Below are 24,586 nucleotides of genomic sequence, written 5' to 3'. Positions count from 1 at the left end.
TCTGAAAGGCATTATTTACTGGAAAGAAATATTGTAAGAGGTTTCTCTAATCCTTGTAAGGTCAAGTAATGTACCCCTAATACCCATCCAAAAAAACAAAACAAACAAACAAAAAAACACGTATCTTACAAATTTTGAACCCTAACTTTAGAATGTTCAAAGCCAGGGTCTAAAATTACAATGTACACAACTCTCAGGGGCCTGGGAGCAAACTGGGCTGCCGGGAAGATGCACACTTTGGAAGGGAGAGCAGTAACTGTGAAGGAACCCTGTGAATTGCTTCAACTATCTTCATCCAGTTCAGAACAGCTTTGTCCAGGCCAGGAGGTTGGATGTCCTTATGTGAAGTCACACTTCCATGCTATGTTGGTTCATCAAAACCAATGAGCAGTTCTGAGAAGTTTTGAAGGCATTAATTACACCAAAGCAGGAACCCAGAGTCAAGAGAGGCTTTCTCCAAAAGGGAAACTATTTAATCTTAGCAAGGGCAGCGGCTCTTCTTTCTGTGTTCTGGAACAAGGCACGAATTAAAGCTTTTACTTCACTGGAAGGGAATGCAGTTGCCAGGGGCCCTTTTCCATCTGCCCACCTGCAAAACAAGACAGATTCTATTTCCTATTATGTCTCTATGTGGAAACCAGACTTTAAATTGTCCTATTTGATTCAAACACTTAAAGTAGAATTAAATAGATACTGTGAACCCCATTCTTCTTTAAATGGTTCTGCTCATGCTGCATCTGGCACCAGCACAACCAGAAAGAGTGTAGAGAGAGGAGAGATGGCTCAGGGGTGAAGAGCACCAGTTGCTCTTTCAGAGGACTAGGGTTCAATCCCTAGAACCTACATGGCAGCTCACAACCATCTGTAATCCCAATTCCACGGGATCTGACACTCTTCTGGTCTCTGTAGGCACAAGGCATACATGTGGTGCACAGACATGCATACACCCAAAGTTTCCATACACAGAAAATAAGTCAACCTTCAAAAAAAAAAGAAAGAACAAAAGCTTGAGCAATATATGGTTACACATACCTATAATTCACATACTTGAGAGGCTGAGGCAGGAGGAACTTTTGAAATTGAAGGCCAGCCTGGTGTACTTACGAATTCCCAGCCTGGAGTATATAGTAAGACCTTGTGTGAAAACCACAAAACACCCTTTACAGGGGTGTGGTGCTTAACCTCCCCCACTAGCAGTTCTCAACCTTCCTAATGCTGCAACTCTTTAATACAATTCCTTCAACCACAAAATTTTAGTTGCTACTTCATAACTGTAGTTTTGCTTTGGGTATGAATCATAATGTAAATATCTGATATGCAGGATATCTGCTACATGACCCCTGTGAAAGAATCAGTCGACCCCAAAATGGTCTCAACCTCACAGGCTGAGAATCACTGTTCAAGCTAATTATATTCCCTGCAAAGAAAGAATTGGTCATTCAAAAGGTGGTTTCATGCTGAATACTTAAGACTTAATAATCACTTTTTTTTTTTTTTAACTGTAGTGCTGGGATCTAGTCATTCTTAAAATTCATCATTCAGGTGTAAGAAGGATGAACTTCTAATTTAAAAGCACCAGAACATCTGTACTACATACCAAAACCACATGGTCTATCAAAACAGTATAAATGAAATGAAAAATCTTTTTGTTATTAAATATAAAAAAGTGGCCACGACTGCTTTTTGATCACCTCCCCCTGGGGGGGAAGGGGGTGCAGCTTTACCAAGCCACAAAGGAAGTTAATGCAGCCACTCCTGATGAGACCTGATAGACTAGGATCAGAAGGAAGGGGAAGAGAACCTCCCTTATCAGTGGTCTGGGGGAGGGGCATGGGTGGAGAAGAGGGAGGGACAGGAGGATTGGGAGGGGAGGAGAGAAGGAGCTACAGGTGGGATACAAAGTGAATAAACTGTAATTAATAATAATATTAATATTTTCATTGACAGCCAAGTTGAGCGATTTGCCATAGGGTATCAATTTGCTCCTGCACGAGGTCAATCCTCTGATTGAACACCATCAAGCCTCCTTTTAGTTGAGCATTAATTCCTTTATGTACAACTAAGGCATGAGCTACATTGGCTAAATGATTATTCAGGGTCTGAGCAGTCTGCCCAGTATGACTCATGGCTAATGCCCCGGTGGTAGCTCCAACAGCCGCCAATGAGATGGTAGTAACAATGGTGGCTATAGTTCCAAGATCCCTTTTCTGTCTGAAGAGAGTCATAGCGTGAGGGGCATCAACGGGCACAGGCACCCAGTGAGGCATGCGAGTAACCAGGGCATACCTAGATTTACTAGCATTCCAGCATTGGGCAAAAAAGCAAGTATCATTACCACAATTACTTGGCTCTATCTGACTAATAATGAATAAAAATGGGGGATATAGACAAACAGGTGTGGGCTTATAGGAAATATTATGAGAAGCCTTAACCCCCTCGTTGAAACATCCTGCGTCAGTTCTAGAACTAGCAGTGGTGGTGTCCGAGGTCTGAGTAGGTTCAGGAGACCACTGCCCTCAGGGGCGAGACGTGCTCCATGCCAATTGACTAACTCCATGTTTTCCTCCACTTTTGAAAGTCATTTAAGGTTCTTAAATTATTTTTTTCCCTTCTAAGCACTGCACTCAGGGTCAGCCGCTTTGGACCCAGAGAAGAGCATGTCTGATTGCATGCGGGTTGATACCCCAGGTCCCGCCTCTGAGAAAAAGGTATAGGACGGGTCTGATGCTCTTTGGGTGGATGATACCTAAATGAACATCGGTACAAAGTCCCAATTTATTTCTAATATCAGAGATCAGACCTCTACTCTTGCCTGATGCGTCTAAAACAAAAAGGGGGAACTGTAGAGAGCTGCGGAATGCTGTGCCTTAAAGATGAAGCTGGTTTCCACCTTCCACCTTCCCGATGGTGAGTGCTCTCTGTCACGAACAACTCCATATTTGGCTAAGGCTGAGGATCTGGCTTGCTTCCGTGTATGTGGACCTATCTGCATTGCCCACGTGGCACGCCTGGGTTGGCTACCCAGAGGCTATTTAAGCTGTGGGCTGGCTTTCCCCAGGGTCAGATGATTGTTCAAGGTTCCTGAATAAACTGCATTGAAAAAATAAATAAATAAAAAAATAATAATAATATTACTATAATAATAATAATAATAAAAAGAAAGTGGTAATGAGATCTGCCCTATGAAAGACTACTAAAAGGTTCAAACTACTGCAGTAGAACATGAAATTGCTGCCTGAATAATTCTAATGAAAAAAGAGGCCAGAGATGTGGCTCACTGGCAGAGGGCTTGCCTAGCATGCACAAGACCCTGGGTTCAATAACCTGCATCACACACACACACACACACACTCAGGATGAGGCTGAGGTGGGTTGACTGCTAGTACATACATATACATATGTATACACATACATATACACATGTGTGTTGCTATAGAAAACATATACACACCGATCTCCAATTTCTTGCAAGCTAGCTTGCAGCATTATCATCAGTTCTTTAAAAGGCATCCATTTGGACACATAGACTGGAACCTCTTCTTGGTACTTCTTGTTCTTGTTTTCATCAGACAGAGGTGCAAATACTTGTGGCCCTTCATCTATCACTGTTTTGCAGAGGGAATACAATCTATCACCATCTTCAGTTGAGATGTCCTAGTTCAGCACAAAGGGAACATAACAGAATAGAACTGGGTCAAATGGCAGGGCACATTAGACATTTTCCCAGCAATATAGCACATCCTCCTAGTCACTAGATCCAATCAGCTCTCTGAAAACCCTCCTGAAGCTCAAATGATAAAAGCTGAGTGTCACCTGATGGCCAGCCGTTCTGTGGGTCTGCACAGGAGCCTGTGTACCCAGCACAATGTGCTACACACAGCCTGCTGTGAAGGACAGGTGCTATCACAAGTAAGGGTTTGGCTGATCTATGCTTTAGAGGATCCGCTAGCCACATCCAGGCAATTTTTCCTCATAGGATCACACGGTCCACTCATTTGCACAGTGTGTTGGCAAAGCAGTGCCTTCACAGACTGTCCATGCTGCTAAATTAAATTACTTAGTTCATCTGCAGAACAAATGACTTCATACTAAGTAGTATGTGTTGGGGCCTTTGCCCAGTTTCCAATGTCCTCACTCCGAATTTAAATGTCAGATCAAGAAGTTCAACAACCCTACTTTCTTATCTAGGTATAAAAGAGATTAGTAAAACAGAATTCAGACAAACCTGGAACCAACCAACCGAAGTGCAAAAGCATGAGTTAGACATGAAATGATCAATCTCTTCTACCATTTGTGCCCATTAAAAACGAGGCTGCAGAATCACTTTCTTAACAAAGTCACGGTGTGGGACAAGACTTGCATTTCAAATCTCTATCAACCCTTACCTCTAGAGCAGTGATCCTGGCAATCATCTCAGCAATTGCTATGTTTAGCAAGGTCCCCATAGCCTTGCAATATATATTCACGGGCAGGACATCCTGCCATACAATTCCAAGTCTCTTTAGCTGGTGCAGCACCTGGCGGAAGAAATCAGCTATTTGTACAGAAGAAGATGACTACCATTTACGTCCATGATTTTATGTGAGAATTCCTGGGGTAAGAGTGAGGTAACTGGGACTGTATTACACTTATTGAGTGTTTAACCTACGTGAGATCCTTGAGAGAAGAAAAGCAGAGCACTGCAGTAAAAAGGAAGATCAGCAAAGGAGGAGAGAAACTAAATGTGTGTACACAACGCAACATGGCTCAGCCACAAAGACTGAAGTCATGTCATTTTCAAGAAAACATATACAGCTGGAGATGATCACTGTCGGCAAATTAAGTCAGTTTCAGAGGCCACAGATCACAGCCTTGTTCATACACATACCCATAAAATAACATATGTATATGTGATATGAAAGTAGAGCAAAAGGGAACAACAGGACTTAGCACTTGACATGAAAGGCAAGAAAAAGGAAAGGGGCAGGGGTTATATGCTCTATTAATATTTATATGCAAATGTCCTTATAAAACCCAGTCCTCATACAATGAATTTACACTAGTGGGGGGCAATCGGGCTCACTTAAGACAGGAACAGACAGCCGGGTGTGGTGGCACACACCTTTAATCCCAGCACTCGGGAAGCAGGGGCAAGAGGATCGCTGTGAGTTTGAGGCCAGCCTAGTCCACAAGTTAGTCCAGGACAGCCAAGGCTACACAGAGAAACCCTGTCTCAAAAAACAAAAACAAACAAAAGACAAAAGTAAAGACAGAAACCTACATTTAAAAATTTTCACATACAATTTCATGAGTTAACAAAATTATTAAACCAGTGGAAAGATGTCTTCCACTTATCTTGGTTGACAGGAAATAGGACCTCACACACACAGCCATGACAGGTATCTAGACTTTCCAATAGGGAGTACAGGAATCAACTGAGTGACTTGCTAGGTGGGGTGAGGAGCCTCTAAGGGTGGAACACCATCGTCAGTGCCTGCAAACAGCCTCCTACCTGCTTCACTGCTTTGCTTGCTGCAGAATAATTCTCTTCGTCATCCATGTTTGCAAAGCTCCTAGCACTTGATAATCTTTCCAGAAGTTCTCCTTTCTGTGCCCGCATTTGGGCCAAAAAACAGTCTGTCCCTACAGTGAAAAAATAAAGAATTGTAAGCCTGCTGAATCACACATTGCAAAACCAAGGTGGGAGAGGCAAGCATAAGGCTGACAGCTGCTCAGCCTGTATGAGAACAACTGCATTATAAAAAGTCACTAAATGTATTTGTTGTATATGATGAATCTGAATTCACTTAGGCAGTTCCTCTGACCCTATTGCAGCATAATAGAGAAACCTTTCTCAACAGTTTGCAGCTAAGAAAAATCACTTCTATAGAAAAAGCAGCTACTTATACTACTCCAATGCCTACACCACTGACGAAGAACATTGGGAACTGAAAAGCTAAGTGAGCCATATAGATTCTCAACTTTTCCCAGGGTACCCACATAATAAACATCGATCTAACCTACAATAGATTTCCTTTGACTTCTAATGATAACAAGAAAAACCAAGGAAGTCATAAAGAGAAGGAGCTACCGTGGGGTTTACAAAAGAACAAGTGCCGATATCAGTGAGCACTTGCCAATGATCCTAGTATTGTCATGGTATACATGTTAGCATGTGGATCTCTCCTGACACCGTGACTTGCAGGACTCACTGCACACCAGCAGTAAAGTCTGGGATGCTAACATATCATACAATCAAGTCACGAGAAAGTAATGTTTGCTCAAAGACGGCATCCACTTTATAGAGTTAAATAACTGGAAACATTAACAAATTAGAAGACCTCCACACTCTAACACAGCTGATACATCACTAACTCCTAACCTCCTCTTCTATGAAACCACAGAGATACTAGGCTGTATACGTCATATTTCCCCAAGTGTGAGGTTACCAAGTCTTCTGAAGCCAGGTACAAGGTCCACAAAGGTGGTTGTGCCATCGCAAAGAATGGGGGCAAGACGCGATCTGAACTGATGACCCAGGGTCAGCAAGTGATGAGCAATGTACATGCAGTTGTTATGGTGAATGGCAGCCAGCTGAGGGAGCTTCTGAAGGTTCTCCCTAGGCCAAGAGGAAGGTCAGAAAAAGAAACCACCTGTTACTCACATCAAAAATTGATCTGTCCCCTAAAGCAGTGATTCTCAGCTTTTACCATTGTCTACCTTGTAAGTGCTGAACACAACAAAACATGCTCATTGTTCTCATCCAGCCCAAAGTGACCTTATCCAATAAACTGTCCCAGTGTAGGGCTGGAGGGAGATCTCAGAAACTAAAGAGTGCCTGCTGCTCTTGCATAGGGCCTGAGTTTGGTCCCCATATACAAAGGCTGAGCATAGTGTATGTAAGAAGGGAGTGGAAGGTCAGAAAAAAAAAAAAGAAAGCACAAATGCGTGAGTGTTATACCAACACTAGGAGTAAGGCCTAGAAAAGATTTATCTACTTGGGAAGCATCATAAGTGATTTTAAAATAGTACCAAAGTTGAAATCCATAATCTAAGGCAACAATTCTCAAAGTACAGTCTCCTGACAAACAATGTGAAAAGCATTTAGAAACCTGTCAAAGATCCAGGACTTCAATACCAACACTAGGAGTAAGGCCTAGAAAAGATTTATCTACTTGGGAAGCATCATAAGTGATTTTAAAATAGTACCAAAGTTGAAATCCATAATCTAAGGCAACAATTCTCAAAGTACAGTCTCCTGACAAACAATGTGAAAAGCATTTAGAAACCTGTCAAAGATCCAGGACTTCAATCCCTAAGCTACTGGACAGTGGGAAGGAGGTACAGAAGCCTGTCTTGGCTGGGCCGTGGGCATGGGCTACAGAAGCCTGTCTTGACAAGGCCTTCAGGTGGTTCTAATACACAAATACAGCTTGTGACATGCTCTCGCACAGAGGTGTGAATTCACATAAGGAGAAGGACAAATCCACAGCAGTGGGAAATGTCTCAGCACTGCAGAGTCCATCATCTCTGAATCCCTAAGGAAGGGCCGTCAGCTGACGTCAACAACTTTTACTCTTCCTTCACCTGAGCACATAAAAAGTGGAATGTCTTATTTTTAAATCACACAAAGAGAATTAAAATAAAAATTATCCAAACTTTTCAAAAATCTAAACTTAAAAAATACTTCAAGCTGAGCCTGGTGATGCATGCCTTTAGTCCCAGAACTTGGAAAGCAAAGGCTGGCAAATCTCTGAGTTCAAGGCCAGCTGGTCTACATAGCAAGTTCCAGAACAGCAAAGAGACCATGTCTCAAAAACAAAGACAAAGAAAATCCTCCAAATAATATACTGATTTATTTTTATTTTGAAAGCAGAGCCCTTAATGGGCTGGAGGGATGGCTCAGCAGTTGAGCATGCATACCACTCTTGCAAGACCCAAGTTTGGTTCCCAGCACCCATATCCAGAAATAGCAAGTACCAGTAGCTCCAGTTCTAGGGGACCTGACACCTTCTGGCTAGTCTTCAAGGGCACCCACAAGTACACGTGAACACACACATAAACATAAATAAAAAATAAACTCAATCTTAAAAAAAGAAGAAAGCTGAGTCCTTAGGTAAGGAACGGTTTGGGTGACATATTACTAAAAACATCTATAAAAACCACACAAAACATTTCATTTGAATAACAGAAAGAACTGGAGGCCTCAGAGTTGAGTAACCGTTCAGATTAGTTCTAAAAGCAAACCTTTAAAACCCAAGACATGGGTTAACACAGCCCGCCGCTACGAGTACCTGATCATACTTCACTCTGACTCGGCATTCTCACGGGGCAGTGTCTACGGAATTACAATCACCAACAGAGAGCACAGCACACTCACTGGACAAGGACCTTTGTTATTTTCTAACCAAGAAAAGATCGGTGGCCTTGGAGCTTCTAAGTGTGTGCCTACTGCATGAAAGACCCACATACACACCACAGTAAATATCTACAGCCTTCAAAATGTCTGAATTTGATGTACTTTTACTGTGAATTTTAATCACTAACTTTGGTGGACATATAAAGTTACTGGTTTTAACCTGACTAAACATTTCAGACATACAATTATACAGAAATGAGATACTTACTTGTGGTATGTTGGTACCACATCATGGAACAAATGGAAGATATTTCTCACTGAGTAGAAAAGCTGGACAGCACTGGAAGGAAAATAAACACTTAAGAGAAATCATACAAAATGAAGCAGGAATTCTGTCAGTGAAGGTCATCTGACAAAAACTACTGTTGCAGAAAGCTCACGCCTTGGTCACTGTAGGAAAGCACCATGGATCTCAATGGAGACATAATCAGTACTTCTAAACTGTACTTCTTTTCTAAAACCTGCATACATAAACGACCTTCAGAAAAGGAGTATTCAACCCAAAGCTTCTTTTCCATTTATCCATTGGTGCTCTGCCAGCACCCAAAGTATCCTTTCAGTGACAAATAGAGCTAAGCCTCAAGCAAATGTCACCGACTTCCCGATGCATTCTGCAAAGGGCAAGGAAAGCGTCGACAGAGGCATCACTGGGTTCTTAGAGAGTCAGGCTGACTTTCAGCTTTCACCTTTCCTCTTCTCCCCCAGTGCAAAGAGATGAATCAACAATTTTGAGAACAGGATCTAACCCTCAATATCCTTTGCCCTTTAAATCTGATCTTTAACCATCTAAAGATCACTATTAAGATGCATTTAAGAGACCGTGTGTCTGCGTGTGTGTACACAGTGTGTGTGTGTGTGTGTGTGTGTGTGTGTGTGCGTGTGGTGGGAAGTAGACAGGGAAGTGGACAGGGAGAGTGGACAGGGAAGTGGACAGGAAGAGTGGACAGGGAAGTGGACAGGGAGAGTGGACAGGGAAGTGGACAGGGAGAGTGGACAGGGAGAGTGGACAGGGAAGTGGACAGGGAGAGTGGACAGAGAAGTGGACAGAGAGAGTGGACAGGGAAGTGGACAGGGAGAGTGGACAGGGAAGTGGACAGGGAGAGTGGACAGGGAAGTGGACAGGGAAGTGGACAGGGAGAGTGGACAGGGAAGTGGACAGGGAGAGTGGACAGGGAAGTGGACAGGGAGAGTGGACAGGGAGAGTGGGACTCTTAAAAAGAAAATGCAGAGGTGGAGACATGGCGCACGTGCACGTTTGTGCACACACAGAGATAGAGGTTTCTAGTCTCAGCACCCATATGGTGGCTCACAACAATCTCACTCCAGTTCTAGGTGATCCGCTCGCTATCTTTTCCTGACCTCTGTTGGCACCAAGCATACGTGTGTACAGTCATACACAGACAAAACACCCATACATGTGAAATTTTTTAAATTATTTTAAATAATTAAAATAAGTTTTTAAAAGTCATCTGTTGCAAGTGGAATGAATATAAGTATCCAGTCTACCAAAACAGTGTTTGGTATCAGTTTTCTTAAAGAATGATTTTAAATATTGCCATACATCTCTAACTTCTGGTCTGATGCATCTGAAGAATGTGATTCATGGAAGTAACGTCAACTATGTTACCTTGCCAAAGAGCACACATTCATCCTTTACAAACAGGTCTTTTTCACAGGACCAGTGACTGGCTCAGCAAGCAACAGCTTTCCAGCTGCAAACCTGGTGACCCGAGTGTGATTGCCAGAGCCCATATATAGGTGGAAGGAAAGAACTGATTCCACAAACTTGTCCTCTGACCTCCACACATGCTCACATAGCATGCTCAAGTGCACACACACACACACACACACACACACACACACATTAACAATAAAAATAAATATGCACTTTACTTTTCTTTCTACTTATAATTAATGCTAGACAGACCGAAGCCATGGCAGATTTTGAAAACATGTTCTATCCAGAGCAACATAAAAAAGGGTATTTGCACATGTTAAAAAAAAACAAAACAACAACAACAAAAAAAACAGATCCTGAGGACACAATGACTAAGTCAAGCCCAAACTCATAGTGTTTTCTATATGGCTGAGAACAGCTAAATACAGACTCACACTGAATGGCTTTTATAAGCCCTACTCTACAATCAAGTGGCTACTCTGTCATTTTTTTCCTCAGGTACTTCCCCAAGAACAGGGCAGCCATTCAAAACAAGAAGATTCAATATGAGATGTGACATACAGCCGGAGGTAGCCCACACACACTATAGATCTGGAGGAGCCATCTTGAAAGGGAGCAGCCAAATCTGCAGTATGTTCTACACCCAATGAAACTGACTACCTCCCCCAGTGTGTTGTTGTGCGGAGCTGAAAGGTGACATGCCCAGGCCCTTCTGGCTCTTCAGGCTCCATGTGGCACTGTTAAATATGATATAACAACCACAGTTATCCAGCAATGAGCATTCCAGTATTAACCCTTTCCAAGGGCGTGTCCTAGGTCCTCTCCCTGTGCTTTCTGATGTAACATCCTTTGATCAAAGATGGCCAAAATTTAACAAAAATTAAAGCATGACCTACTAAAAACTGAATTTCTAATGTCTAATAAGCTTATATATCCATCCACACATGCATCTATTTCTTGGTCTCTTTTTGTTTTGTTTTTTTTTTTTTTGTTTTTGTTTTTCTTTGCTTTTCTGGGTTTTGTTTTCTTCATCATAACTGTATCGTACTAGGTAACCCAGGCTGGCCCAGACCTTGCTTTGTAGGGCCAGAGTGGCCTCATATTCAGTCCTGCCTCAGCCTACCAAGTGCTGGTAGGCAGCGCCAACATGAGTCAACACGCCCAGCCAGCCTCTGCTTTAACACCTTTACACCTGTGTCACTGTAAATGAACGACAGGGATCAAGTCATCTGTGTTACCATTGGTCACTACTTGTTGTTGCCTCGAGCAAAGTCTGATAAGCGAGCTCCATTAACTTCTTCACCGACTCGCTGATGCGGCACGTGGGTAAAGAAAAGGAATGTGGGTCCAGTGACGTGTCAGGCTCTAAGTTCCCAGCGTGGCTGAACTTCTGTACCTGTAGCTTGCTATCCCCATCGGGACTGGGTAAGTCTGGTACAGTCTCCTTACAGTCAGGAGTAACCTAAAATTCAAACACAGCAGCAGAAAAGGCAGCTTTCAGGAAAATTCAAACTCAAGCACACAGCAAAGCATAGACACTCAAAGCTCCATGTTGATGAAGCTGTGACCCTACAGGTGACTAGAAGATTTGCATAGAAGCACCCTAATTCATGTTCTGTGGGACTCTTTTTTTTTAAAGATTTATTTATTTATTCATATATACATACATATATAAATAATTCTTTGTGTATGCTTACATGCCAGAAGAGGGCACCAGTACCAGATCTCATTATAGATGGTTGTGAGCCACCATGTGGTTCCTAGGAATTGAACTCAGGACTTTTGGAGGAACAGCAAGAACTCGTAAACTCTGAGCCATCACTCCAGCCCTACTGTGAGATTCTTACTTCTGACAGAAAAGCAAAGATTTGGAGTAAATGAAAAGACCTACAAAACTCATCATTCTCAGCTCTCATAAAAATTCCAAGTTGCGGGGTTGGGGATTTAGCTCAGTGGTAGAGCACTTGCCTAGCAAGCGCAAGGCCCTGGGTTCGGTCCTCAGCTCTGGAAAAAAAAAAAAAAAAAAAAATTCCAAGTTGCAGCTGGACACTGTGGCACATGCCTGGAATCCAGCACTCTGGGAGGCTGAGGCAGACAGATCTTTGTGAGTTTGAGGCCAGCGTGGCCTACAAAGTAAATACAGGACAGCCAAGGCTAAACAGAGAAATCCTGTCTCAAATAAAACCAAAAAAAAAAAAAAAAAAAAATTCCAAGTTGCTTCAAAATGTGTTACTGTGAGCTTCAAACAGCTAAAAACTTTGTTACATGGACACAATAATGGAACCCTCCAAGGAAAATAAGAAAAACAGATTAAAAGCTCAGTGCCTGAGCTGAATGTGGTAGATATCATTAATCCCAGAATTTAGGAGGCAGAGAAAATGGATCTCTATAAATCTGAGGCCACAGAGTCTACATAATGAGTTCTACAGCAGCCAGGGATACATAGTGACAGGCTGCCTCAAAAACCTGAAAAGAAAGTAGAAGCCCATATCCTCATTACCAATTCAGATAACTCAGAAAAATAGCTGGGAAATCTATTAGCAGGTTGCCTCAATCTGTACTTCAGTAATGCTCAGTATGTTTCAGTAACACTTTGCATTTATTGAATGTTATAATATACATAAAAACAAAAAAAAAGCCCAGAATTAAAGAGTCAAAGAGTAAACTGTTCTTCATGTAAATTAGTCCACCCCCACTGCAAATAATTATTTATTCCTCTAAGAAAAATATTTATTTTGTTTTTATTGATGTGTGTACACATGCAAGCATATGAGCATACATGTGTGTGATGGTAGGTGCCCATGGGAGCAAGTGAACATCTTACAGAGGCAGGAGGATCTCTTACAACAGGCCACACTCTCTACATATAATTCCGTCCCAAGCACATACATGCTTAATAAAGACAAGAATAATCTGCTTTTTAACTTCAACAACAGCAATGTACTGCATTTACAGACTTTCTCAGCTTATAAAGTAGCTTTCAGGTATGCATTTTATCCGTAACTCACAGTATTCAAAGGAAAGGGAGCTGGCAGGATCACTTGAAAGAGACTCGTTTGTCTCTAGCTTGACAACTGCCACTCCTTTCTACTTTACTGTATATGTCTCAAAATTAAGCTGCTTCCATAAACACACAGTAAACCCAAGTACCTTCACAGTGTTGTGAATTTCAGAGGTCATTAGATTCCTAGCTGTCACAATCACATCCTGGCACTTCTTATTAGCAAAATGAGAATCGATATTGCGAGCGTATTTCAGCAGGTCGGTAGTATCTCCTTTTAAAAATCTCATCTCCTTTAGGAACTTTTCAAATTCTTCTGTAGACTGTATGATCTGACAGAGCAAAACGTAAAAGAGAGAGAGAGAGAGAGAGAAAACAATTATATAGAGTTATCCCTCGGTATGTTTTGGGAATTAGTTCCAGAACATCCCTCAGAAATTATAATTCATGGATGTTCAAGTACTCTGAATAAAAAGAAACACTGAACAGTGTTCACCCTGTACAATGTACACCCTCCCATATCCGTAAATCATCTCTAGGTTATAGTACTTAATATATGTACCATAGTCCACTGCTCCAGGAAAAGTTACAAGAACTGTCTTATACAGCTAGTGAAGAAACAAAATTTTCCCTAAATATTGTCAGTCAACAGTCAGGCTGAACCTATAGGCACTAGAGATAAACTGTACATATATTTCAATACCAAAATCTCAATCCCACTGTAATGAAAAGATAAAAACCAAGGTGGCCATTTAGATCACAGGACAAGTCATCAAATACTTGGTTTAAAAATATACATTCTGGGAGCTGCAAAGACAGTTCAGCTGTTAAGAGCGCTTGCTGCAGCCAGGCGGTGGTGGTGTGCACCTATAATCCCAGCACTTGGGAGGCAGAGGCAGGAGGATCTCTGTGAGTTAGAGGCCAGCTTGATCTACAGAGTGAGTTCCAGAACAGCCAGGGCTACACCGAGAAACCTTGTCTCAAAAAACCAAAAAGAGCACTTGATGCCCTTGCAGAAGACTGGGGTTTAGCTCCCAGCACTCACACGGCAGCTCCCAACCATCTCTAACTCCAACTGCAGAGGATCTGATGCCCCTCCTGATCCCCACAAGCACCAGGCCCATGATGTCCTTACCTATACTCAGGTAAAACACTCCCATACATCTATTAAAGAATTAAAATTTAAAATAAATCCTAATTCTACATTCTTCCAACCCTAGACTCATTTGGAAGAGAATCTTCAATAGAACTTGAAGACTCCAATAAAGGTGCCAAGATCTTATAAACATCCTTATTTTAGCACTCAACCTAGCACTAAAAAGTAGATACCAAAAAATAGCTATTACAGCTGAGACAAGAATCAATTTAAAAAAAAAAAGTACATATAAGAAAGCATACTTCCTCACTCAAGGAGGCAGGAAGTCAGAAAAGAAATGAAGTTATCAAGAATTTGTTATTTCTACTCCTTATTAATAGTTTTCTTAAGGGTATAACTTAGGAACAAATGATCCAAAAAAGAGTCCAAGAGCATAGAATTCCATCTTGACCAAAGGCCTGTTCTCTCTGCACTCTTTACCTCCTCATACTGCTGTAGCTTGCTGCTATTTGTGGGGATAGAGTAAACCAAGCAGTCTCTGATGAGGCACTCAGAGAGGTCCTCCCAGATGACGTCACCAAGCATCTCAGCCAACTCGACTTCAGGGGCTTTTCCATTTTCTAGGTCAGTGGCAAGAGGCAAATCTAAATTCAAAGGAAACGGTTTTAGATACACAGTCCTGACAAATTCTTAATCCCTAGTTTTCTAAAATGACTGTTTTAAGATAGGAGGCACAGCAAATTTTAGGGTGGGCAGGGCTACACAGAGAAACCCTGTCTCAAAAACCCAAAAATAAATAAAACAAAAAGATGGTAGAAAAGAAAATGGCACAGGTAATTCTACAGGTACCTACCTCAACAGGCTATGAGTGAGAATAACAGACATAAAATCATGACTATTTTACTCCAATGAATCCTGCTTGCTGTAGCACTCCTGTGCTCTCTCACAATATACATTATGCTGACTACATTGTAATCATGTACCCATAAGCCATTAATCTGATTATATAACAAGCACTCAGAAAGTATGCATTGGTCTAGAGAGATGGCTCAGCCATTAAAGGCTAGGCTCACAACCAAAAATTTAAAAAAGTATGCATTCAAAATTAAAACTAGTTTTTAATAAAACCTTACAAAACCTTACTTCTTTTTAATAATAAAAAAACAAAAAAAAAAAAAAAAAAGAAAGAACACTGCACCTTTTTATTTCTGTACAGGATCTGGGAATTTATCCAAAGCAAAGATTCAGTTAAGTTTATGAAGGTATATTGCCTAGCCTGCCAAGCACAGTGTCTTGGGGACTCCTTTATAGTTTATCTCATGGTTAGTTTTTCCAAAATACCTTAGGACCATTATATTTAGAAAACCATATTTATTGTTTAAATAACAGGTAAGAGCCAACTGACTGGCTCAGCGGGTAAAGCTGCTTACCACACAGGTTTCGTGTCCAGCGATCAGTTCCCATTACACGCACACAGGAGGAGAGAACTGACTCCAAGGTTATCCTCCAATACCCATACCCACCCGCACCATGGTTAACAAGTAAGTGCAATGTCAGGTGACAGTGGAGCACACGTTTAATCCTAGCACTCAGGAGGCAGAAGCAGGAAGATCTCTGAGTTCGAGGCCAGCCTGGTCTACAGAGCAAGTTCAAGGATAGGAAAAGGCTACACAGAGAAACCCTGTCTTGAAACAAACAAAAAAAACAAATCAGTTTATACATATGCCAACACTATAAACTATGTCTGGTTTACAGAAGACAACAAATAGAATGACGCTGTGTTCTTTTCTACTGTTCATGAGCTAGAATTTAAGAAAGGCTATGGAAACCATTAGTGTCACGTTTTTGCAGAAATAAAAGAAATGCTTGTTAAACATTCAAATAATCAATGAAAAATGAGAATGTGAATTTGGGAAAGGGATATAATGCAGAATGAGACAGGATCTTATTCTGTAGCTAGGCTAGCCTGGAAGTCACTACGATCCTCCTGCCTCAGCCTCCTGGATGCTGACAGTACAAGCATAAACCTCCACACTAACTATATTTCTCTCTGATCTCATATAAAAAAGATGGGAAGGTGATTGTCATTTGTCACTTGCTAAGGACTTGTGTCCCCATAAAATTCCTGTTAAAGGCCTAAATGTCCACATGAGAGCATTGGGAAACAAAGCCAGCAACGGAAAGTATGAAGCAGGAAGATTACTGGCCTACTCTGCGATATATAGTTACATGAGTTCCAGGCCAGACCATGAGACTCATCTCAAAACAAAACAAAACAAAACAAATGACAAAACTGTATTTCTTCCTAAGAACCAAGAGGAAGAAAAACTACCTTGGGAGATGGCCATGGTAGAACACACCTGTGATCCAGCCTTGGGAGGCTGAGGTAGGATTTTGGGTTTAAAGGGTTCTACTCTTATCAAAGTTACACAAAGAATTCCTTGCTTTATATCTAGAGCACTTATACATAAATAATTTATGATTGTTAAAAGGCCCACGAATAGCAACATTTTTAAAGTGTTTACAAACTTTCTTTAGAAGAATGATGGCTGGAACATTCTACAAGACTACCAAGGAAAGCACGGAGAGTGTAAACCAGACTAGAAAGAGCAGCATTGTTTTAAAACACCAGAGGAAATTGTTAGTGGTGGGTTTTTTTTTTGTTTTGTTTTGTTTTCTGTTTTGTTTTGTTTTGTTTTGTTTTTCAATTCATGGTTTCTCTGTGTAGTCCTGGCTGTCCTGGAACTTGTTCTATAAACCAGGTGTGCCTCTAACTCAGAGATTTACCTGCCTCTGCCTCACAAGTGCTAAGATTAAAGGTATGAGCCACCACCACCTGACTCAGAAGAAATGCTTACAGCAGGGAATATCTAATCCAAAGCAACACACAAAAACAGGCTATTTCTAATGCAAACACATAAAGCTTACCAACAAGTCAAGTGGTAATGTAATTTGGTTCCGATATGCCTCCTATTTGCTTGCATCAGATTAATGGGGATTTCCTCATGGAACGATGCACAGCAGTACCGGGCTCATTTCTCCTATCATTAAGGCAAGGGTCCCAAAATATGTTGCCAGACATCCAGTAGGAAAAGGACATCCTAGACTCTAGCTAAAACACCACTAAAACACAGGCTCCGAGATGTCAGAAATGACCCAACAGGGCAGAAAGAACTACTGTAAAGTAGGCAAGAAGAAGGTGTCTAGCATGATTCTATGGCGTGGCTCACCCCAGGGAGCTGCACCTCTGCTCCAGGAGTGACACTTGTAAAAGCAGTATACACATTTCCAAATTAGAAAAGGCCATTTCGGGGTACACACCGAGAAGCTGCTTCTGGAACACTTCCAGTACCAATCGGATCTTTGCAAAAGCTTCAGGTGGTGATGGGTGCTCCATGTCTGTCGTTAGAGACTGAAAGCGAATGGTAATTGAATTCGGCTGCCTTTCAATCACAGCATGGAGCGATGGGCAAGTCACCAGAGGCTTAAGCACGTACTTCAGCAGCATCTGACCTGAAACCATGACCATGGGACACTCATCAACAACCACTACAAATACACTACTCCTATAGGAAAGTCCCTAAAGTAAAGAAAAAAGAGTAATACATTGTCTCAAAAAAATTAAAATTTAAAAAGCAGGGGAGGAAGATAGTCAGAGGTTAAGAGAATTTCTTATTGTTGCAGAGGACCCAGGTTTGATTCCTAGCACCCACACGGTGGCTCACACCCACCTATAACATCAGTTCCAGGGGATCTCTTCTGACCTCCAAAGTAACCGGGCATACCCATGGTACAGACATGCATACAAGCCAACCCTCATATATGTAAAATAAAATATATCTAAAAATTTGTTTAAAAATCATCACTAAAACTTCTAAGGAGTAAATGTGCCAAATATATATATATTATATAATGCACTAAAGAGATGGTTCAGGGTTAAGAGCACTGGCTGCTCTTGCAAAAGGACCTGTGCTCAGTTCCTAGCACCCAAATGGCAACACGTAACTGTCTATAACTCCAGTTCCAGGGGATCTAACATCTCCCATAGGCACACAGAGGGTACCCATACACATACACACACACACACACACACACATATATGTAAGCAAATTAGTCACACACATAAAATAAGTAAATTCAAATATATATATATATATATATATATATATACACACACCCATGAAATTACATACTTTGAGGTTTCCCCAAAGTATCTTTTCTACCTGAAGGCTTTTAAGTTATTAAAAAACAATAACTGAGGGGCTGGAGAGATGGCTCAGCGGTTAAGAGCACTGCTTGTTCTACCAGAGGTCCTGAGTTCAATTCCCAGCAACCACACGGTGGCTCACAACTATCTGTAGTGAAATCTAGTTCCCTCTTCTCACGTTTAGGTGTACATGCAGACAGGATGTTGTATACATAATAAAATAAATAAATCTTAAAAAAAAGTAACTGTAAAATATTAGGAATTAGTTTTTAAAAACTACCCATGCATTAGAAAAAAAAAAAAGTATTTATACCATTCCCTTTGATGGATTATAAAACTAAATGCTGTCACTATTATTTTCCTCAAAAGTTTATCAAGTCTTCAGTCATCCCTTTAAAACTGTGCCTTCTGAAACTTAATGTGAATAAAATAAATCATTTACCAAATGATTTCAGTTTGGTGTGTAATTCTCCAAGAACAGAAAACGCCAAGAGGACAGAACTGATGGATGGCAGAGGCATCATCTCCTCTTTCTGAGGCTGTTCAGTGCACAAATGAAGTTCTGTTTGTAGGCAAGATTCTAAGCTGCTGGTGTCTAAGAAAAGAAGGAAAATATCAGCTGTCTCAGCAACACACGGCGGTCACATCCTCACAGCACTTCCTCGACTGAGATTCCTAAGGACAGCTTCATCCCAATATGCTTATAATACAGTTAACTGTGATATGCATGCCCTATGCACTGCTTCCAAACAGAAAATGCTTTATGTCCAAAGAATCAATTTTAAACGCAAAAAAAATGGGATGATGTGCCAGTAAGAAATGCTACCTAAATATGTGCAGAATGACTAGGAATAAGCAAAAACTACAAAATGAGCTCTTTCCAAGACCTCCTTCCACATACCAGCACCAACAAACCAGTTTAACAGGTCTAATAAAGAGTGTGTTATTAGAAAGAATTCAACACACCTGCCAGCGTCACTTCATCTGTAGTCTACAGACAAACAATCCCATCTAAAATCTTCTATATCATTTCTTTCAAAATTACAGATAATATGTAATATCTTATACATAGAAGGGGAAAAATGAATATAGGAAACAAAGCAGGATGAGGTTTGAAATACACTAAATTTCAAAATCCAACACAGGAAAATGTATGTCCTTTACATACTTCTTCCTAGATTTCATTCTAAGGCAAATAATTCACTAAAATGAGCTCACTCTCCGGAATGAGAGAAGAAATGGGGTGGATACGATCAAAATATGTTATCTACATTGTGAGAATACATCATGAAATCTATTATGTACAATATGTTCTTTTATTATGCACAATATATACTAATTAGAAACATGAAAAAAAAAACCTGTGAAAAGGGAAATCATACTAAGAGGTAGGTCTGAAGATTAATAAATGAAACACAGAAAAATGAACAGATTAATATGTTAGTAAGGGAATCGTTCTTGTTTTTTAATACTAAATATTTAGGATGTACTCAAAGGCCAAAGTGGTTCAGGCAGATGAAGCAAAGCAGTCCACCTGAGGTCAGCAGCACCTTTTGACGGTGGGAACTTCCACACAACCAGCTTCTGCCACTCTTCTCCGAGGTGGTAAAGTATGTTCTGCTTCTGTACAGTGAGCTCCATGCTGAGAGACTTCAACATTTTTAAGTCAAAGCATTTTTTGGATTTTAATAACTTCAAGCATTCATGTGCCTGGTAGTAAAATGGAATCACTGTTAAACATTTCCTTTATACTCAGAAAGAAATTAGAACCACTTGTTGAATGACAAATGATAAAAGAGGCACGAACATATCCAAAGCCACTAACTGCTGAGACTTCAAAGAGTGCATGCATACCTCTTCCAGGTGATGAGCAGCAGGGATGTATTTCTTCTCTGCTAATGCACTATTACACTCCTCAATAGCAGAAGAAAACTGAAAAAGGTAAGTTTAGATTAGCAGGCACTTTAATTTCTATGTCTTATCATTCTAAATGTCTACTTGTAAAATGTGAAACCACCATTTTGTTAGGGACCATCAGAACAATTAGAGATAACCTCCTCACCACCTAAACACTAAAGTTCCAGCTGAGCTTACCTACCTCTTGCAATTGTTTGAGCAAATTTAGGACTACAGCATCTCTTTCCAGCTGCTGCTTCAAGTTTGTAAATTCAGCAGTTGATATGTGAAGATCCCGACAGACCTAATTCATTTAAAAAAAAAAAAGTACTTACAAAAGTGTACGTACTTTTAAGCCATTAAAACATTTATAACTTATCGATAAGCCTTAGTACCACAGTGGAATTTATCCTGAAATTTAAACACAGTTCAAACTGAAATAAAAGCACAGAAGATGATTACAGACTGGGTCCACTTACCCTAGATAAGAACACCATTCTCAGGTCAATGAAATGGCTCAGTTGGGTAAAGGTTTTTTGCCACCTAGCCCAATAACCTGAGTTTGAGTGGCAGCATATAACATACAAAACAAACAAAATTGAATAAAGAGTACCCATTCTCATCAACATAATCCACCAAGTCACCTTCTCTTCTTTTTCCTGTTTTGAGACAATCTCACAATATAGTCCTGGTTAACCTGGAATTCACTCTGAGGACCAGGCTGATCTCAAACTCCTAAAGATGTGCCTGTCTCTGCTTCATCACCTTCTCTTAACATAAAGTAAAGCGTTCAACAACTTGTATTACTACAAAGACATCCATATTGGCATGTGATTTTTCTTTTCTTTTCTTTTTTCTTTCTTTTTTTGAGACCGGGTTTCTTTGTAACCCTGGCTGTCCTGGAAATTACTCTGTAGACTAGGCTGGCCTCAAACTCATAGAGATCCACCTGCCTCTGCCTCCTGAGTGCTAGGATTAAAAGAATGTGGCATCACCACCCAGCTGATTTTTTTTCTTTTCTTTTTTTTAATATTGAAGAAAAACCCTCCTCTCATTCTATTCCAGTCCTTCTATGCATCATTAATTTTCTCTCCTGTGTTTTAACCTCTCTGCTATCTATCTCATTCTTTGTTCACTCATGAAATAAGTAACTGAACACCTACAGGTGTATGGAAGGCTCTTCACACCAGATTTAAATACACTGAATTTTCCCACCTTTAGAAAAAAAATGCCCTCCACTTGAGCAACTACCCTATTTCCCAACAGTTGCCTTCTTCCTCCCCTCCTTCACACAAACAAGCTTTTTCCAGCAGTGACACAGTTAACTGTCTTAATTCCTCATCTCAGTCACTCTATATCTCACTGTAAAGAAGGTTTTGGTTCCACCAGTCCACCAAAACTGTCCACAAAAACTTTTGATTTTTTACTGCTCAACCCAAAGCCTATCTAACCAATACTGAGCTAACACACTCCTACTTTCCCTCCTTCTTCCTCTCCCTCGTCCATGGTCCCATTCTCTACTGATTGTCCTTAGTTCTCTAGAATATTTGGCCATGTCTGGAGACTTTTTTTGATTGCCACACTGAAGGAGGGCAGCCATCTAGTGAACAGAAACCAGGGAGATGAGCATCTACAATGTATAGGACAGAATTACTCAGCCCAAAATATCAAGAGCCAAAGAGTCTAGATTTGTTTCAGTGACCCCACAGCTTATGGTTCTGTTATCCTTGGCTCCTAAAGCATGCCCCACTCCCATAAATATGGAAGGCACTGGGCCACAGAGCACCACAGTACAAAAAGAGCAAGAGTCCTCTGTAAGCTCATGCAAAGGAAATGAGCTGTGATGAACAATGCAAGCCAACTTCACACAGGCCAAATTCAAGAAAGACACTTAAATGTCTTGAGGGCAGCTGCAGATTTAAGAGAATGCTATTAAAAGATAAAAAGGTGGTTGCGCAAAGTGACATAAGCCTCTAGTCTCTAATTTTAGCTTTGGGGGACCAGGAAGCTGGACAAGTGCAAGGCCAGCCTGGGCTACACATGAACTCCAGGCTGGCCTGAGTTGCACAGAAAGACCCTGTCTCAGCAAGAGAGAGAAAGAAAGAGAGGAACAGCATGTTAATTAGGAACGTCAAAAGACTAAATTCTAAGCATTATCCATTTTCATTTTCGTATGAAAACAATTAAATCCTGAGATTTTCTTTAATTAAAAAAAGCCCATTCAAATATAAGACAGTATTCTTACAAAGAGAAAAATTACAATAAGAGGAAGTAATAGAACTAAGTTTGAGAAATATTCCTCATTTAGAATTGAAGTCATCCTACAATTATTTGGTTCAACTTTCGATTTATCAGTGAGGAAAATAAGGTCCTGAAATGTTCCACAGAATAGTCTTAGAAATTAAGAAGCTTAAATGATACCTCCCTAAGAAACTTAATTTACCCAATTCAACAATCTGTTCTTACCTCACTCTCTATCCTGGACTTCAGCTGGTCAATGTCATTAGACAGATTGTCCACCTGGGTAACCAGGTCCTGTGCGCTCTGCATGGTAGGCAGGAATTCACTGTACTTCTTGCTGATCATATTGCATACCTCACCCTATAATACAAGATAAGGGAAGTATACAATGAAGTGAATCAGAAACTTCACTAAAAATATACAGCGTCTTCCAATGTTAGACCTTTATCAGTTTACCCATAAACATTTGCCTTCCCGTCAAGCCATGGTTTCCTTCAAAAGCATTTCATTCATCCATAAGAATCCCATACTAACATGTAGGGAGACAAACCCCCAACAATGCTCAAGATTTACAGACTCTAGAAATGAGAAAGATGGGGTCAAAAGTTCCACAATGAACTAGATCAGCCTTTGTCCACAAATTTCAATCATCTACCTAAACATGCAAATCCATAATCTGTATACTTTAATTTACTAATTTCTATCTTCTGGGTTACAAAATTTTAACCTTAAAACTCTTCAAATGATTAGAAGGGCCAAGGAGAGAGCTCAGATGGTAAAAAGATGCCACCAAGCCTGATGACCTGAGTTCAATTCCTGCGACCCACACTTTAAAAGGAAAGACTTGACTCCCACCAGTTGTCCTCTGAGCTCCACATATGCACCATGGCATACAGGCATACACACATAAATAAACACAATTTTCATAAAGGACTGTCTCTCAGGGGAAAAAAAATGAAGCATTTGTTTTATGCAGGAGGCTACATTTGAGATGGAAGGTAGGGGTGGGGGGCATAGAAATACCTTGAAAGTGGTAAAGAGATGAAAAATGGCAAAATATCGGAGCTAAGGGTGCAAGGAATATGCCTGGTTGGGGTACAGAAAGTAGTTCTCAGTTGACTAAAGATTCAAGTCTATGTATGAAGCAAATACGGAAAGAAGGCTCCACGTGCAATGTTTTCTTCCTAGACCATTAAAACGTCATTTTTAAAACATTTAAGCCACATTATAGAAATGCCAGGCATGAATACATAAAATAAAGAAAGCCATTTTTTGTGTCATCAAGAGTTATTAGGAAGCGCCTACCAGGCTTGCTCCCTTAATCCAGACTTAGTCAGGTACACGTCATATTAAACGAAAGCCAATAAAGAAGTCGCTTGCCTGGTAACACTAACATGAAGTGAAACTGTGGCTGTGAGCTCCAAATCCATGCAGGTACCAGATATGCTCACCAGCCCTTAGCATGCCTCAAGTTCCGTTCGTGAATTAAGATCTTTATAAACATATTCAACCAGTTAAAAGAAAATCCAAGGCGAATGGCGCGATTTTCCTAGAATTATTACATTCATCCATAAATGGATAGAGATGAGCAGACACATATAGGGTGACTGTCCGGCTCTCTGGGCATCCGGGCTTCCCTCCAGGGCTCCGCAGGTTTCTTGGGTCTTCTTCATTCCCGGCTCACTCTTGCCCAACGTAGCCCCACTGCCCACCACCGCACAACTACCGCCCTTTCTCCTCCCAGTCCCAGGAACTGGTCTCTAGCCGCTCCGTGGCCGCGCTCCAAGCAGTCCACACACTTCCTAGCCTCGGAGTCCAGCTCCGCACCCGGATCTCCCCAGCTGCAGCCGCCGGAGGCCCGCCCTCACCTTGATCTCCTCCACCCGCCGAGTCAGGCGGCTGATCCGAGTGCCGAGGTCCTCCTTCTCCAGGCTCCCGGAGTGAGACAGGACTTCCGTCACGAAAGAGGCCATCGCCACGAAGCGTACCCACACCAACCCGGTCACTCCACAGCTCCTGTCCCGCCGGCGGCCTCACCGCACCGCCTGCCGGGAAACTGAGCCCTACGG

At 41.1% G+C, this 24,586-nt stretch overlaps 1 protein-coding gene across 1 annotated transcript; it reads right to left on the bottom strand.

Annotated features, from left to right (window-relative positions):
* On the bottom strand, positions 1 to 24,586 carry Zw10 (zw10 kinetochore protein). The gene is made up of 16 exons (XM_021633333.2): positions 24,386 to 24,586; positions 22,743 to 22,877; positions 20,479 to 20,580; positions 20,235 to 20,312; positions 19,931 to 20,090; positions 18,823 to 18,975; positions 17,495 to 17,686; positions 14,654 to 14,817; positions 13,227 to 13,409; positions 11,315 to 11,538; positions 8,607 to 8,678; positions 6,429 to 6,598; positions 5,492 to 5,622; positions 4,386 to 4,517; positions 3,452 to 3,654; positions 1 to 589 (listed from the first exon to the last, which is right to left on the bottom strand). The coding sequence occupies exons 1-16, from the start codon at positions 24,488 to 24,490 to the stop codon at positions 469 to 471; spliced, it is 2,325 nt and encodes a 774-aa protein (XP_021489008.1). The 5' UTR covers positions 24,491 to 24,586; the 3' UTR covers positions 1 to 468.

The sequence above is a fragment of the Meriones unguiculatus genome, chromosome 1, assembly GCF_030254825.1.
Source record: "Meriones unguiculatus strain TT.TT164.6M chromosome 1, Bangor_MerUng_6.1, whole genome shotgun sequence".
Lineage (NCBI taxonomy): Eukaryota > Metazoa > Chordata > Mammalia > Rodentia > Muridae > Meriones > Meriones unguiculatus.
This window is presented reverse-complemented; position numbering and strand designations above follow the sequence as displayed.

Bases quoted from the DNA above. Each gene is read 5' to 3' on its own strand.
- Zw10 (XM_021633333.2), bottom strand. From the start codon at position 24,490: ATGGCCTCTTTCGTGACGGAAGTCCTGTCTCACTCCGGGAGCCTGGAG. The intron at 18,976-19,930 runs GTGCTGCTGACC...TTCTTTTCTTAG, and splicing joins GAAGTTCCCACCGTCAAAAG to ACACCAGCAGCTTAGAATCT. The intron at 4,518-5,491 runs GTAGGAGGCTGT...TTCTTCCGCCAG, and splicing joins CAAGCAAAGCAGTGAAGCAG to GTGCTGCACCAGCTAAAGAG.